General features: G+C 48.0%; 1 protein-coding gene across 2 annotated transcripts in view; it reads right to left on the bottom strand.

Annotated features, from left to right (window-relative positions):
* The window catches only part of LOC137629035 (zinc finger protein 665-like), a 38,190-nt gene that overhangs the window by 9,960 nt on the left and 10,872 nt on the right, over positions 1 to 17,358 (bottom strand). For both annotated transcript variants that reach the window (XM_068360309.1, XM_068360303.1), the window contains exons 3-4: positions 12,051 to 12,218; positions 1,635 to 1,747 (exon numbers count right to left, since the gene is read on the bottom strand). In XM_068360309.1, the coding sequence (XP_068216410.1) occupies positions 1,635 to 1,747; positions 12,051 to 12,218 (281 nt within the window). The remainder of the gene's footprint in view (positions 1 to 1,634; positions 1,748 to 12,050; positions 12,219 to 17,358) is intronic.

Genomic DNA, 17,358 nt, shown 5'->3' with positions numbered 1-17,358 from the left:
AGGAACGTCTGGACAGTGAATGCTTGGTTCGCGATCTTCAGCATCCTTCTCGTGATCATGAGTCTCTAGCTCATGATCTTGAGCGTCGAGATCCTGAGCGTCTAGCTCGTGAACGCAAGGGTCCAGATTATGATCCAGAGCGTCTATCTCGTGATCGTGAGCTTTCAGTTTGAAAGTAAGAACCCCTACTAGAAGAAGAGCGCCGAGACCGGGATAACCTATGGTCTCTTGAGAGCGAGCGTTTAGCTCTAGAATAGGAACGCCTTCGTGAAGAAGGGTGCAGTGATTATGATGACCTACGATCCTCTGATTGTAGTGAACGACGTCCTGACGGTGATCGTTCAGAAGGACGAGCAGATGGAGTGTCTCGTCCCGGTGATGGGCGAGCAGATGGAGCGCTGGCCGCTTGAAGATCATCACTCCTAACATCAGTAGCAGGCGAGAGGTGCGCATGCAAGCTGGAACCTTTTCTGTGGGAAGAAGCAAAAACCTGCTGGTCAGGTGACGACGATGTCCCAGGATGCCGAGAAGACTCGCTGTAAGCGGGAGGCTAACGGAGGGGTGAGCAAGAGCGGTCACCTCATCCAAGCGTGGAAGGGCCAGGAGAGGGCAATAGATGGACCTCGCAAATGTCCAGGGCGAAGGATGTAGAAGCTGCTGGCAAAGTAGCTCTCCGAGCCCCACAATGAAAGAGTTGCAGCAGCGTTTTCTTCGAAGGGGGAGCAGAAACCCCCAGGGGCGGCCATACCTGCAACATCTCTGCAAGAGAATATGGCTCCCCAGTGGCTGGAGGTGAAGGTAGTCCTATAGAGGAAGCAACCACCCCCAGTACCCCAAGATTGCCAAGGAGTTAGTTGGTCTGCACTCCTACTTAATTGCCCCCCAGAGGAAGGCAAGTGAGAAGGAGCTTCGGAGAGATCTAGGAGTGCGTGAAGAAGCTCGAAGTCTTTTTTAGTCCCTGGGGGAGAAAAATCTCGCTTGGCTTTCCTGCGATGCCAAAATTTCTCCCAGTGGGCGGAAGGCCACTCCCTACACTTGTCGCAGGGCAAACCCTGCTTGCAGTGACGCCCCCTGCATGTCGGGCACACGGAGTGTGCAAGGGCGACCCACGTGACCAGTCACTTCTGAAGAGAAAAAGGATGAGCAGATAGCAAATGTCTGTATGGCTAAGCTTTGAGGAGGAGAGAGCGGAGATGTACGTTGTCTACCAGCTAAAAGAAAAAAGTGACGTGGCTCACCAAGCTGTAAGTAGATATAGGTATCTGGGTACCCCACAGTCACCCCCTACCTACCCACAACAGTGGTTAGGTAGGGTTGCCACCTCTCATTAAAAGTCTAATGGCTACCTTCAAGCTTCACCGAAAGAATATCCTCCGCATAAATAACGTAAGGTTTGTTAGTGTGGGAACAATTAAGCTATAAAGTACATTACTGGATTTGTGATAAAACAAATGAGTGATAACCAAAGAAAAATTAGGAATGCCAATGATATAAACTCAAAACACTGATAAACCACTAATAATGTAATCCAAACTTTGCATTTACTGGTACCAGGATAGAAAGGGATTTGTTAATTAATGGTTTTATTCATATAATGTAAATATTCTTCACAAATAAAACCTAATAATACATACCACTTTCACCACACTTTGCATAACTGTATTCAAACTTCCTTTTGTTTCATGTTCTTTCATTTCTTGTGGAAGCAGAAGGTCCTCTTGGTTTGGAAAAGCCTCCAACATGGCAACTGTAACAGAATGCAATATTATTACTGCGGTACAGTATGTGTCTTACAATAAGATAATTGATTTCACTACACACAAACACATATATGAGTATATATGAATTGTGTGTAGAAATATCAACAGGTGACACATAATTAGAATAAAATGTACTGTATATTATTGCCATGAAATCTTTGCAAGATACAAGTTTCATGTTAATATAGAATTAAATTTACAGCAAGATTTTTTTACTATGAAATGAGTTTCACGAGAGTTTTACTGATTTGAGCTAAAGAAAAATTTTCCTTCAGAGTAAAATTTCTAATGTTGACGGCAAATTTCATCAATACTTAAAGACTAAGTACTTTATGGAAGATTTTTTTTCTCCAACGATCATCAAGTCTTGCTATCATTTTCATCATACAGTGACACACCTGAATTCAATAATAAAGATTGGCACAACTCAATAATTTCCCATAAACTTTTCTCATCTACTCTGGAAAAAAATGGCTTAAATGTGAGGAAGCAGCAATATCAGAAAATGAGATAAATTTCATAAGAGGAAATAATCTTAATAATAATTTTTGGGCTCAAGCAATGGCGTCCTGATGGAAGGTTCCTTATTGGTAGCTTCCTTGGGTATATCACTACTAAATATTCCCAGAGAATTTAACCACAGGTTATCACAGAATTCTAACTTCTGGAGCGAGTATCCTAAAGGTTTCCCTTTAAGACATCGTATATCAACAGGGGATGCATGTATTAACGCTCCACATAGCTATCTACACCCCCAACAGAGTTAACACTTCGGTGTGTAGGGGCGGAGAATAGCTGGGGAGCCGTTCCACAGCTAATCTCGTTCGTGGCTACTTTTGGTACTCGAGACGTAAACAAACGGGCGCCATTGCTAAATGACGTCACGTCCGTCCTCATCCTTCTTCTAGTAGCTTGCCTTGCTAAGACGGATTTTCCCTTGTGCTATTTTCATCGGCTTGCATCTTCGTTATGTCGCTACCTTCGGCCTCGCCTTCTTCTGGAAAGTTGAGTACAAGGTTCCAGTATTGTTTAAATAAGCTCTGACCGTAAAGTAACTTTTACTTTTCGAGATATTTGATGTTTTGTGGCAGAGCTGTGCCTCGACCGGACCGGCCATTTTATGGCGTGGCTGTTGTTTTGCATGCCTTATTTAGATAGCCTCAACAGCATTTTCCGGCCTCATTAACTAATCGATACTATTAGTTATTTAGTCTTCATAGCTAAGAACTTTTATATCGTGTTTTGACGCTTTATTATCGGTCATCAACTGACCCCATACCAGTTGGCTAGCCTAGCCCCTAGGCCAGAGCGCCTATATCAGTGTTCATGCATGATATTTATCAGTGATCCTAGGTTTATTTATGAAGATAGTGGCATTATTTTACAATACTGTTGACTGTGATGCAAGCGTTTTTTCGCCTTCAGGGACCATATAGGGGATAGGTTAGTTAGTGTGCCTTTCTAACCTAACCTACAAGTAGGACCCCTATATGCTTCCTTGATCCCCTGCCTTAGGGCATCCCCTCTGTGCAGCCTTGCTCCCCCTACCACGTAAGGGGATCTGGCTCTTATCAGAGTATTTATATCGCTTCTCTGCCCCCCCCCTAAGGGAATGATCCCCCCTTAAGGTGGCGTCCGAGAATGAGGAACGGCTAGCCCGTCCTCTATTGCTGGGGCTGGTCTCCGACCTTCCTTGCAATAGCGATATGTCTTCCATCCTTCCTGGTTCAGGGTGTAACCTCCCTGCTCTAGGTTAGGTTTTGGAGGAGTTAGCTCTGTACCTTGCTGAAACGATACCCATGCACCGTTTTCAGACAGGCTGCCTTACCTTAGGCTAGGGAGTGTCCTCCCTTCCTCGGTGGCCGCTCTGGTACAGAACCTCCTCCACAGAAGACCCTTCTCTTCTCCCCTCCCTACCTATCTCTTGTATGGCCTAGCCTATACTTAGGTTAGTCTATACCCAACTGTCCCCTGTCCTACAACTCCTCCTTAGGGTGGAGTGATAGGGCTACCTTGAGCTCCTGTGTGCAGTCTGCTCTGGTACATATACCCTTCATAGTGTCCTATGGGGTTAGCCACTGGATGCGTTCTGTCTACAGGGGTTCTCCCCCCCCCCCCTCTTGGGTGTTCCCTGCCCTCCCTTGGGCTCCCTTAGCTCCCGGTCCTCTGCGGCCCCTGCTTCTGGGTGATAGGGTTAGCCTCTATCATGGGTACACCCACTCAGGTGGGATGTCTTGGGGTCCGTGGCCGGACCCCTACATCCCTCCTTCTGTCTCTTTCACTATCCTGGTGCCGGTCCCTTGCCGCTTCTACTGTCGGTGATACCCACCTCCTACCTTGGTGACTTACCCCTTGCCCTCTGGGCCGCCAGTCCCCCGTGTGCCGGGGGATTGCCGCCTGCCGCCGGCGCCTAGCCGATGGTCTTCCCTCTTTCCTCATAGCCTCAGTCGTCCGTCCACCGGCTGGCCCCCGGAGTGCCGGCATCCGCTGCCGGCAGTCCGGTTCTGCTATAACCATCCTTGTCCCTGTCACCAAGCCGGCTACCTCCGGCTGCCGGAGCCGCCGCTCCCTGCCGGCGGCCGCCACCCTGGCATTACTCTTGACTTCTATATTGTTTTCCTTAATGCCAGAAACTCTGCTGGAGCGGCCTCCGGCGTGCCGGCGGTCTGTTGGAGCGGCCTCCGGCGTGCCGGCGGTCTGCTGGAGCCTTCCGGAGGCGTCAAGACGACTTGCACCCCCTTCTACTAGCTATCATCTGTTGTGACCGAAGGCACAGGATAGAATTCAACATGGAATGCCCGTAAGGCAGTGGGAATTCTATTGGGAATTGTCAAGGATGTAAGGCTAGGACTGAGGCCACTCAGACTCTAGAATTGGGAACTAGAAGATCCCATAGGGTAACGGTTTCCGGCACCCTGGCATTACTCTTGACTTCTATATTGTTTTCCTTAATGCCAGAAACTCTGCTGGAGCGGCCTCCGGCGTGCCGGCGGTCTGCTGGAGCGGCCTCCGGCGTGCCGGCGGTCTGCTGGAGCCTTCCGGAGGCGTCAAGACGACTTGCACCCCCTTCTACTAGCTATCATCTGATGTTGATAGCCCTACATCGCAACCAGATGACTTGATTACGTAAATGGATAGGTATTATCTTACCGTTCTATTAGTAATCATGCTGTCTTCTTGCATATCACAGATTTCCAGCATGCTGTGTGTATCTTAGCACGGCTGGTTGCCGGAAACCGTTACCCTATGGGATCTTCTAGTTCCCAATTCTAGAGTCTGAGTGGCCTCAGTCCTAGCCTTACATCCTTGACAATTCCCAATAGAATTCCCACTGCCTTACGGGCATTCCATGTTGAATTCTATCCTGTGCCTTCGGTCACAACAGATTGTCTATGGGTGAAGGTCACGGTAACCAGCCGGGCGGGTTACACGGAGTATGTATCTATCTCCTTCTTTTCCGCCCATTCTCTGTTCATCACACTTAATGTTAAGTTAAAAATTAATCAATTAATATTTAGCTTTAGTTTAAGAGTCATCCTTATGACTCCCCCATACTCATGTTCTCTTTCTCTTACAGGAGGAGCAACTGAAGTGCGACCACAGCTTCTGTGCAGTGAAGCGCCCGCACTTTTATGGACACACGGCGTGTAGGACCCACGCCCCTTGTGCCAACAAGAAAGGGGATCTGAAGTTCTGGGACCCGCAGAACTGTACGGTCTGCCAGGATCGCCTGGTCGACGCGTTCAATAATCCTCCTTCCGCGGAGGTTAGTGACGCTTCTCGAGAGAAGCTACGCAAATGGGTGCGTGGCTTCCAGAAGAACGCCACTGGACCGTACCTTGCCACTGAAGACATGAGGGCCTTACTGTTCCCAAAGGCATCCCCAGATTCTGTGGTCCCCAAGGATCAGATCCCCACCGTCCAGATCACGGTGGAACCCGATGTTGTCATGGCCCAGTCCATGCACGAGTGTCACCTGGATGCCGACAATGAGGAACGCATGTCGGATATTTCGGAGAACACGGAGAGGAACCTCATGGCCCAAGACGTGGACGATGAAGAGGACCAGGTGGAATACACCGAGTCGGAGCAGGAGGTCGCTCCGCCTTCCACCCCCGCCCCTACTCCTACACCGACGGAAGTGTCTCTCCCGTCTACCTCCGCTACCTCGGACCCCATCCCATCCGCCCAGGAGATGTTCCATATGATCGAAACACTTATGGACAAGAAGCTTCAAGTGACACACGAGTACATCAGGTCCATGGGAGGTTCCAAAGAGCCGAAGAAGATTTCGGTTAAAGACCTCCCGATATGCTCGCACGCCAACCCCTGGAGGTATGCTGAGCATATGCCCATCGCAACGGGCAGGATCTTCATCAGCGAGAAGATTGGCTCGATTGCCCTGGAAGAAGTGGAGTTCTTCCCGAGCTTTGGGGCTTACCCGGACTGTTACGTCAGGCTTCGATCCGAACCTGTCTCTAAAGAGGAGACCGAACCTAAGGAGGTGATAGTTTTCGATCTCCCGAAGGCCCAGGCTATGCTGGCCAAAGCTGTTAAAAGTAGGGCTTTACCTGCTCAATGCTCCCGGCACTGAGCAAGAAGCACCCTACCTACGTCGCACCCGACGATGCAGTCCTCCCCTTTACGGAAAAGGCCTTCGCCGCGTGTCACAAGGCAGTGGAAGAAGGGAAGCCCTGTCCTGCACTGGAGGAGTGCAGACCCTTCTCCCTGGTGACTCCCCCCGATGTTCGACACTGGAAGGATATCCAGCATACCTTCGTGGTGGGAAAACTAGATCCTGACGTGGCTGGACGTCAGTTTAATGAAGACCTCCCGAAACTTAATGAATATCTCCTTCGTCGGGAACAAGACACGAAGGAAAGGCTCGCAGCATCCATGTCCCTCCAAGTACAGCTTGACGTCATGGCTGGCGACACCAGAGTCCCCAACCACTACATGGTACTCGCCAAATCGCACATGGCGACTCTGGTAAAGGACCTGTACAATTTCATGAAGGCTCGGAGAGCCTGTCGTGAATTCGTGTTCTCGGTGCCACAGTGAGACACGAACCCCGGAGGCTGATTTCCTCCAACATCTGGGGTAAGCACCTCTTTCCCTCCGATCTTGTGAAAGAGATCACCGACAAGGCCGCCACTGAGAATAGGAACCTTCTCAACAAGTGGGGCATGTCGAAGAAGAGGAAATCCTCTCAGGACGATGGCCCTCAACCTAAGAGGAAATCCTCCAAGCCAAAACCCCAGCAACGTCAACAGAGACGGCAGTTTCCGGGATCCGCTACTCCCCAAGTGGCTGCTCAGCCACAACAGACCTTTCAGCTGGTCACCCAACCGGTTTTGTCCCAGTCACCGGTTTTCACCCCTGCCTTTGAGCAACAGACGACTACCTTTCGTCCCAAAGGTAGAGGCTCAAGCAGAGGTGCAGGCAGAGACGCATCTCGCCGTCCCTCCAGAGGCAGAGGAGGAAGGGGAGCTAGCGGCCGAGGCGGTAAGCCCTCGGGACACCAGAAGCAATGAAGTGCTTCCGGTGGGTGGAAGACTCCGCCAATTCCAGGATCGTTGGACCTTCGATCCCTGGGCACACAGCATCGTCAAGAAGGGTCTAAGCTGGAGTTGGACTCAACCACCCCCAACCTTCCAGCAATTCTTCCAACAATCAACCCCCCTTCTGGAAGAATATGTCCTAGATCTCTTGAACAAGAAGGTGATAAGGAGGGTAAAGTCAACCAGGTTCCAAGGGAGACTGTTTTGCGTCCCCAAGAAGGACTCCGACAAGCTCAGAGTCATTCTAGACTTATCCCCCCTCAACAAGTTCATAGCGAACAACAAGTTCAAGATGCTGACTCTTCAACAGATAAGGACCCTTCTGCCTCGAGGTTCTTACACGGTCTCCATAGACCTGGCGGATGCCTACTGGCACGTTCCAATGAACCACCACGCTTCCTCCTACCTAGGATTTCGACTCCAAAGGAAAAGCTACGCCTTCAGGGCCATGCCCTTCGGCCTCAACGTGGCCCCTCGGATCTTCACAAAGCTGGCGGACGCCATAGTACAACAGCTCCGCCTCCAAGACGTCCAGGTGATGGCCTACCTCGACGACTGGCTAGTCTGGGCTCCATCGCCCGCGGATTGTTTAAGATCCTGCAGCAAAGTCACCCAGTTCCTAGAACACCTGGGATTCAAGATAAACGCGAAGAAATCTCGCCTCTCTCCAGCTCAGAAGTTCCAATGGTTAGGAATCCAGTGGAACCTTCAGTCACACCGCCTTTCCATCCCCCAGAAGAAAAGGAAGGAAATAGCAGGGTCTGTCAAGCGACTGCTGAAATCCAAACGGATCTCAAGACGTCAGCAGGAACGAGTTCTAGGCTCTCTACAGTTCGCCTTAGTGACAAACCCAGTGCTTCGTGCACAGCTAAAGGATGCCGCGGGAGTCTGGAGACGTTCTGCATCCATCGCTCGAAGAGACCTCAAGAGACGGCTCCCAAACAGACTTTGGCTTCTCCTCAAGCCGTGGTCGGAAGCGACGGCCCTGAAAAGGTCCATCCCTCTTCAACACCCACCTCCATCACTCAACATCCACACGGACGCTTCACTGGAGGGTTGGGGAGGTCACTCCCACCAAAAACAGGCTCAAGGCACATGGTCTCCCCTATTCAAGACGTTTCACATCAACATCTTGGAGGCCATGGCGGTCCTTCTAACACTGAAGAAACTCTCCCCGCCTCCCTCGATCCATATTCGTCCAACCCTAGACAACTCGGTGGTAGTTCGATGTCTCAATCGCCAAGGCTCAAGATCGCCCCAGATAAATCAGGTGCTTCTGACAATCTTCCGTCTGGCAGAGAGGAAGAAGTGGCACCTGTCTGCAGTTCACCTACAAGGATTCCGCAACGTGACGGCGGACGCTCTATCCCGGACAAGCCCGATAGAGTCGGAATGGTCTCTAGACGCAAGATCATTCTCCTTCATCTCTCACCAAGTCCCAGAACTTCAGATCGATCTCTTCGCAACGAGCGACAACAATCAACTTCCTCGATGTGTGGCCCCGTACGAGGACCCCAAGGCAGAGGCAGTGGACGCCATGTCACTGGACTGGAACAGATGGTCCAAGATCTACCCGTTCCCTCCCACCAACCTTCTGCTGAAAGTCCTCTCCAAGCTGAGAACCTTCAAAGGGACAGCGGCCCTAGTGGCTCCCAAGTGGCCCCGGAGCAATTGGTACCCCCTGGTCCTGGAGCTGCAGCCCACACTGATCCCTCTCCCGGGCCCAGTTCTCTCCCAGCAAGTACAGAAGTCGACTGTCTTCGCTTCATCATCGAAAATCAAGGACCTTCATCTCATGATTTTCTCTCCCTAGCCGCGAAGAAAAGGTTTGGGATCTCGAAGAAAAGTCTAGACTTCCTCGAGGAATACAAGACCGAATCCACAAGACGGCAATACGAATCATCTTGGAGAAAATGGGTCTCATTCGTCAAGGCAAAAAATCCTACGGAAATCACCATTGATTTTTGCATGTCCTTCTTTATTCACCTTCATGGACAGGGCTTGGCAGCCAACACGATTTCTACTTGCAAATCGGCCTTAACTAGACCACTGATGTATGCCTTCCAGATTGATTTGTCCAGCGACATCTTCAATAAATTGCCGAAAGCATGCGCTCGTCTACGCCCAGCACCCCCACCGAAACCGATCTCCTGGTCTTTGGACAAGGTGCTCCATTTCGCCTCCAACTTGGATAATGATTCATGCCCTCTCAAGGATCTGACTCAGAAAGTTATATTTCTTTTTGCTCTTGCTTCAGGAGCCCGAGTCAGCGAAATAGTGGCATTATCAAGAGAAGAAGGTCATATCCTGTTTACTGACTCAGGAGACCTTACCCTCTTCCCGGATCCGACGTTTCTCGCCAAAAACGAATTACCCACCAAAAGATGGGGACCTTGGAGAATATGCCCCCTGAAAGAAGATGCTTCTCTTTGCCCAGTAGAGAGCCTCAAGGTCTATCTTCGCAGAACTTTGGACTTTGGTGGAGGCCAACTCTTCAAAGGAGAAACATCGGGCAGCGACCTGTCACTGAAACAACTAAGAGCGAAAATCACCTACTTCATTCGCAGAGCGGATCCTGACAGTACACCCGCCGGTCATGATCCTAGAAAAGTTGCATTGTCTCTGAATTTCTTTCAGAGTATGGATTTCGAAAGCCTTAAGAGTTTCACAGGCTGGAAATCCTCGCGTGTTTTCTTCAAACATTATGCGAAACAAGTGCACGAAGTCAAACATTTTGTGGTAGCCGCAGGTAGTGTTATGAAACCTGCACCTAACTCTGCATAGAAGAGTGAGTTACTTGGGACTCTAACTCTTCGGGTGCCTATGTTGACCCTCAAGTGATACGTAGTGATGTCGAAAACACTTAGTGCTTTTCATATAACTGTTCTTATCCCAGGTGAAATGTCATAGTCGTCACACGAGTGCTGCATGCCTAGAGCATGATGTGTTTTACTTTTAAAGACTGACGTTCCTCGAGAACGAGTGCCAACTAATAAATTTGAAATTCTCTTTCAGATTCAAGAGCAAGTCTTTCATTACTATGTACATTATAATTTGTTGTAAATTACTTTTACATGTATTGCATTTCATTAATATACCCTGCAATTGTGAAATAAAATTTCTATTTTATTACTTTTGCGTCTCAATCCGCTCCTACTTATACTATGAAATACACGTCTGTCATAGTTTTATTATCCCCTTCCTCTTATGGTTGATGAAGATACTAAGGTTTCAACCCTTATTATATATTCACCTGTGCAATGTAATATTCCTACACGAATACTTACTTTCTTCATACCTTAGAGACCAGACAATTCTCCATTAACATACAGTGCCTAACCACCACTTGTCTGCCCTTGAGAATGTTCCTATATGAATGCCAACCATTCAGTCTTGTCTCCAAGTTCTTCAGGTTCTTCTAGCAAGGTGAGTAGCCCTTCTATAACCACTTTGATCTCGGCATGGCCCGTGGGAACTTCACTGCCAGGGGGGCAGGAAGGTCTCTTCCCTACGGTTCTTCTATTAAGATTACTATGCTACCCTGTTCAAAGCCCTCGGCACTTACTCAAATAGGGGAAAAATCTACCACGATACATTGATTCTCTGGTATTCTTCCATCAGGACGCCATGGCTTGAGCCCAAAAAACGGATTTTGAGCGAAGCGAAAAATCTATTTTTGGGTGAGATAGCCATGGCGTCCTGATGGACCCTCCCTGCTACTTTGTCCAGTTTTTCAGGTCCCACCCAGCTCTACTGTATCATGGTGATCGGCAAGCAACTGGCTTCAGGATGAGGACGGACGTGACGTCATTTAGCAATGGCGCCCGTTTGTTTACGTCTCGAGTACCAAAAGTAGCCACGAACGAGATTAGCTGTGGAACGGCTCCCCAGCTATTCTCCGCCCCTACACACCGAAGTGTTAACTTTGTTGGGGGTGTAGATAGCTATGTGGCGCGTTAATACATGCGTCCCCTGTTGATATACGATGTCTTAAAGGGAAACCTTTAGGATACTCGCTCCAGAAGTTAGAATTCTGTGATAACCTGTGGTTAAATTCTCTGGGAATATTTAGTAGTGATATACCCAAGGAAGCTACCAATAAGGAACCTTCCATCAGGACGCCATGGCTATATCACCCAAACATGGATTTTTCGCTTCGCTCAAAATCCGTTTTTTACTATTATTGCTAATGCTTTCCACTCGCTTAATGGTCACATACTTGAAAGGCTTAATACCCACTCAAATAACAGCTTCTGTTTTTGGCATTAGCGTTATAAAATCTAACTGACAATCATCAATTTTGATCAACAATTGAGGAGCCATATATAAAGTTGTATAAAAGGACAATCTATAAAACTAAGAAAGACAACTTTAGTACTGCTGTAGATTCACCAACAATATCAGTAATGCAGCAATGTTTTTAGATTAATAAATAATGTTCTTTAGGTATGCAATATAATTAATGGGGAACTATGCTTCCATACCTATAGAAAGTAGAAAAGTCAACTTTAAAAAAGTGCAAATAATTTAATAAAATTCCATATAAACACAGACTTTAAGATTAACAAATAAAAAATAATGTAGGAGGCTGAGTTCTGTGGAATTAAGTTATATCCATCATCAACTACAACTTCAATATTCTAGAAAGCTATTTGACTCAGTTTATTTACTCTTAACCAAATTTGTATTAAAGTATAATGAAGAGAGTTGTAATTCAGACAATCACTACCTTCAGGAATATTCATTTTCTTATCTACAGCATCCTCTTCTAAAATAACTGGTAGTTCTGGTGGCTGCATTGTATGGTTTTCATCGGTATCATCTTTTTCATCTGTCTGGCCGAGTGCAATCCCCATCACTTCTGCATTTCTGTGACATTCCTCTTCTCTCTCAGCCACTGAAAAAAATGTTATTTTTATTATAAAATAAATTTTTGAATATACTTACCCGGTGAATATATAGCTGCAACTCTATTGCTCGACAGACAAACTCTACGGAAAAACTCGCCAGCGATCGCTACACAGGTTGCAGGTGTGCCCAACAGCGCCATCTGTCGACCAGATACCCAGCTCTCATGTAAACAAAGACTCAATTTTCTCCTCGTCCCACTGCGTCTCTATTGGGGAGGAAGGGAGGGTCATTTAATTTATATTCACCGGGTAAGTATATTCAAAAATTTATTTTATAATCAAAATAACATTTTTCAATATTTAACTTAGCCGGTGAATATATAGCTGATTCACACCAAGGATGGTGGGTAGAGACCAGTAATATATGTTTACACTTTTATGAGCTAAGAGTTTTTTATTTCATTTTAGAAGTTATCAAAATAACAAAAACAAAATAAATAGGTACCTGGTAAGGAAGTCGACTTGAACAATTACTCTGCCTTTTAAGTACGTCTTCCTTACGGAGCCTCGCGATCCTCTTAGGATGCTGATCGACCCCTAGGATCTGAAGTATCAAGGTTTGCAACCCATACAACAGGACCTCATCAAACCCATAATCTAGGCGCTCTCAAGAAATGACTTTGACCACCCGCCAAATCAACCAGGATGCGAAAGGCTTCTTAGCCTTCCGGACAACCCATAAAAAAACAACACTTCAAGAGACAGATTAAAAGGATAAGGAATTAGGGAATTGTAGTGGTTGAGCCCTCACCCACTACTGCACTCGCTGCTACGAATGGTCCCAGTGTGTAGCAGTTCTTGTAAAGAGACTGGACATCTTTCAAGTAAAATGACGCGAACACTGATTTGCTTCTCCAATAGGTTGCGTCCATTATACTTTGCAGAGATATATTTTGCTTAAAGGCCACGGAAGTTGTTACAGCTCTAACTTCGTGCGTCTTCACCTTAAGCAAAGTTCGGTTTTCCTCACTCAGATGTGAATGAGCTTCTCGTATTAACAATCTGATAAAGTCTGACCAAGCATTCTTTGACATAGGCAAGGATGGTTTCTTAACTGAACACCATAAAGCTTCAGATTGGCCTCGTAAAGGTTTAGTACGCTTTAAATAGAACTTAAGAGCTCTAACAGGGCATAAGACTCTTTCTAGTTCATTGCCTACGATCTCCGATAAGCTGGGGATATCGAAAGATTTAGGCCAAGGCCGAGAAGGCAGCTCATTTTTGGCTAGAAAACCAAGTTGCAGCGAACAAGTGGCTTTTTCTGACGAAAATCCGATGTTCTTGCTGAAGGCATGAATCTCACTGACTCTTTTAGCCGAGGCTAAGCATACCAGGAAAAGAGTCTTAAGAGTGAGATCTTTCAGGGAGGCTGATTGTAACGGCTCCAACCTGTCTGACATGAAGAATCTTAGTACCACGTCTAAATTCCATCCAGGGGTAGACAAACGACGCTCCTTGGTGGTCTCAAAAGACTTAAGGAGGTCTTGCAGATCTTTATGTTTGGAAAGATCTAAGCCTCTATGCCGGAAGACCGATGCCAACATGCTTCTGTAGCCCTTGATAGTGGGAGCTGAAAGGGATCGTCCTTTTCTCAGGTATAAGAGAAAAACAGCTATTTGAGCTACAGAGGTACTGGTCGAGGATACAGAAACTGACTTGCACCAGTCTCGGAAGACTTCCCACTTCGATTGGTAGACTCTAATGGAAGACGCTCTCCTTGCTCTAGCAATCGCACTGGCTGCCTCCTTCGAAAAGCCTCTAGCTCTCGAGAGTCTTTCGATAGTCTGAAGGCAGTCAGACGAAGAGCGTGGAGGCTTTGGAGTACCTTCTTTACGTGTGGCTGACGTAGAAGGTCTACCCTTAGAGGAAGGCTACTGGGAACATCTACTAACCATCGCAGTATCTCGGTGAACCATTCTTTCGCGAGCCAGAGGGAAGCAACTAACGTCAACCTTGTCCCTTCGTGAGAGGCGAACTTCTGCAGTACCTTGTTGACAATCTTGAACGGTGGGAATGCGTAGAGATCCAGATGTGACCAATCTAGGAGGAAAGCATCTATATGTATTGCTGCTGGGTCCGGGACTGGAGAGCAATAGATTGGAAGCCTCTTGGTCAGCGAGGTTGCAAAGAGATCTATGGATGGTTTACCCTAAGTGGCCCAAAGTCTCTTGCACACATCCTTATGGAGGGTCCATTCGGTTGGAATTACTTGCCCTTTCCGACAGAGACAATCTGCTATGACGTTCAAGTCGCCTTGGATGAACCTCGTTACTAGGGAGATGTCTTGACCTTTTGACCAGATGAGCAGGTCCCTTGCGATCTCGTACAACGTCAGTGAGTGGGTACCTCCTTGTTTGGAGATGTACGCCAAGGCCGTGGTGTTGTCCGAGTTAACTTCCACCACTTTGCATTGAAGGAGAGACTTGAAGCTTTTCAAGGCCAGATGTACTGCCAACAGCTCCTTGCAGTTGATATGCATGCTCCTCTGACTCGAGTTCCACAGTCTTGAGCATTCCCGACCGTCTAGTGTCGCGCCCCAGCCCACGTCCGATGCGTCCGAGAAGAGAACGTGGTTGGGAGTCTGAACAGCCAGGGGAAGACCCTCTCTTAGGTTGATATTGTCCTTCCACCAAGTCAGACAAGACTTTATCTTTTCGGAAACCGGGATCGAGACCGCTTCTAGCGTCTTGTCCTTTTTCCAGTGAAAAGCTAGATGGTATGAAGAGGACGGAGGTGTAGTCTTCCTAGTGACACAAATTGTTCCACGGATGACAGCGTCCCTACCAGACTCATCCACAGCCTGACTGAGCAGCGTTCCTTCTTCAGCATCTTCTGGATGGATAGCAGGGCTTGATCTATTCTGGGGGCTGATCGTCTTGTTGTTCAGCAACGTCCTCATCAGAGGGTTCCTCATCCGAAAACTGATGAGGAAACGGCAACGGAGTGGGCAACGTCTGGCTCGCTGAGACCGGTCGCACTGGTGCATGCGTGACGGAGCCGGACGCAACATCATGGAACTGCTGCACAGTCTGTGAACTGTCAACAACCATGGGTGCGCGAGGAAGCACAGCGTCAACCCGAGACTGTCTAGACCGTCTGGGTTGTGCAGTCAACACCCTACCGGGTTGCTGAGGTTGACGCACTGCGTCAAAACAAGTCACCTCTGCTGGTTGTTGAACGTCCTGAATGTCAACAACCACCTCCGAGCGTCGCTTAACGACAACGTGCGGCTGGCAACCCACACTGGGTCGCATCGGTGGAGGAACCACCTCAACTGGCAGACGCGAGTAGGTTACCTCAGCGTCAACAGGGCGCACAACCGACCGGTTGGAAGGTTGTTGGCCAGAAGGTTCGGTAGCAACCTTCTCCGCATTAAAGTCCTCTATCAAGAACGCAAGCTTGGACTGCATGTCTTGCAGCAAAGCCCATTTAGGGTCTACGGGAGCAGGTGCGGCCACAGACGGGGTTAGCGACTGAGGCGGTACCGCTTTCCATCCCTGAAAGCCTTGTTTATGCATGACATAATTGTACAGCAAAACTTCAAAGGCTCGAAAACAGCTGTGAAGTTGACCTGTAAAAAACTTGGAGCGTCTCCTGGCCAGGCGCCAGGGAGAGTCTACGAGATTTGAGAAGTCTATCTGGGTAGAGGCATGAACTCCCAAGCCGAGAACTTCTCTCGTGTCATAACAGACTCTCGCTCTATAAGCCAGTTTAAAAGAAGGGAAAGCAAAGGCTGTATCCCCCAAACTCCTCCTGGTGAAAAACCAGTCGCCTAGCCAACGTAAAGCTCTCTAGGAGAGCGAGAGAGCACTAGCTTCAAAACAACGGCTTCGAAGTAGCTAGGCCTAGTGTAAGCTCTGACGTTTAGGCGAACGAGGAGCAGCAGTTACAAAAAGATCCGGACAAAGATCCTTAAAAAAATCATCATGATTTAATTAAAGTCCATAGGGGGCTAAGCAGCTTTAGGCTCCTCTCCATCTGACAGAGTCCTCAAGGGAATATCAGTAGGAGGGGGAACAGCAACTTCCTCATCTACAGGAACCTTGTCCGATAAAAGCTGAGTCTCAAGCAAGGGAGAGACCTACCATGGTGGCAATGCTTTACAAGCAGAGTCCACACTCACTGGTGCATTAGTAGCGGATCAGAACGCAACGTCATGTAACTGCTTGACAGTCTGTGAACTGTCAACAACTGAACTGTCAACCACAACAGGTGCGTGAGGACGCACAGCGTCCACTCGAGACTGCTTTGACTGCCTAGACTGAGCAGTCAAAACAACTCTAGAATGCGGAGGTTGACGCACAGCGTCAAAACAAGTCAACTCCGATTGTTAGTGAACGTCTTGAACGTCAACAGGAGCATCAGCAAGTGGCCTAACGTCCCAATGCGGCTGAAAAACCACACGAGACTGCATCGAGTGTGGTTCTAAACAACCTGACTGACGTGACTTAGCTACGCCAACGTCAACAGTAAGCACAAAGGAACGTTAGGTTGGCTGAAAGCCAGGATATCGATGAGATAAACGGCTAGACTCAACGGACTAATCGGCAGAATAGTCTTCCATAAGGGAGGCAAACATATACTGCATGTCTTGCCATACAACCCATTTAGGATCAACGGAAATGGTTGTGGTAAGAGACGAGGGTAACGTCTGTGACCGCAACACTTTGCCAACAAAAAAAACTCTCGGAGTCTGTGTTACGCTTTTGTTAGGCGGCGAGCAGTTATCCGATGACTGCATAGGGTCAGAGCTGTCCTAATGGCTGTAACCAGGACGCTGGACCTGTCCTGAAAGAACTGACTTTCGCTTAAGGGCTTCGAAACCTTGTGACAGGTTTCTTATGCGAAAAGCCTTCGGATGACGAGGAGAAACAACGTCTCTCTCGTCTTATGGTAGGGGAGATCTTGGTAAGATACACCCGATACCATAGAGGGAAAACGTCTGTTCGTTGATCAAGGCCTCTCGAACCCATAAGTCGTTTGACATTACTTCTCCCCTGGGCTTGGGAGCATGCAAGAGGTCCCAGACTAGGTGAACGACAGGCACGAACAGACGAACCCTCGGACGCAACACTGTAACACTTTGCGCATATTACTTTATCACTTCGATTTTCTGTTTTGCACTTA

The sequence above is a fragment of the Palaemon carinicauda genome, chromosome 2 (genome assembly GCF_036898095.1).
Source record: "Palaemon carinicauda isolate YSFRI2023 chromosome 2, ASM3689809v2, whole genome shotgun sequence".
NCBI classification, from domain to species: Eukaryota; Metazoa; Arthropoda; class Malacostraca; order Decapoda; family Palaemonidae; genus Palaemon; species Palaemon carinicauda.
The sequence above is the reverse complement of the archived record's forward strand: the minus strand, read 5'-3'. Positions and strand labels throughout refer to the sequence as shown.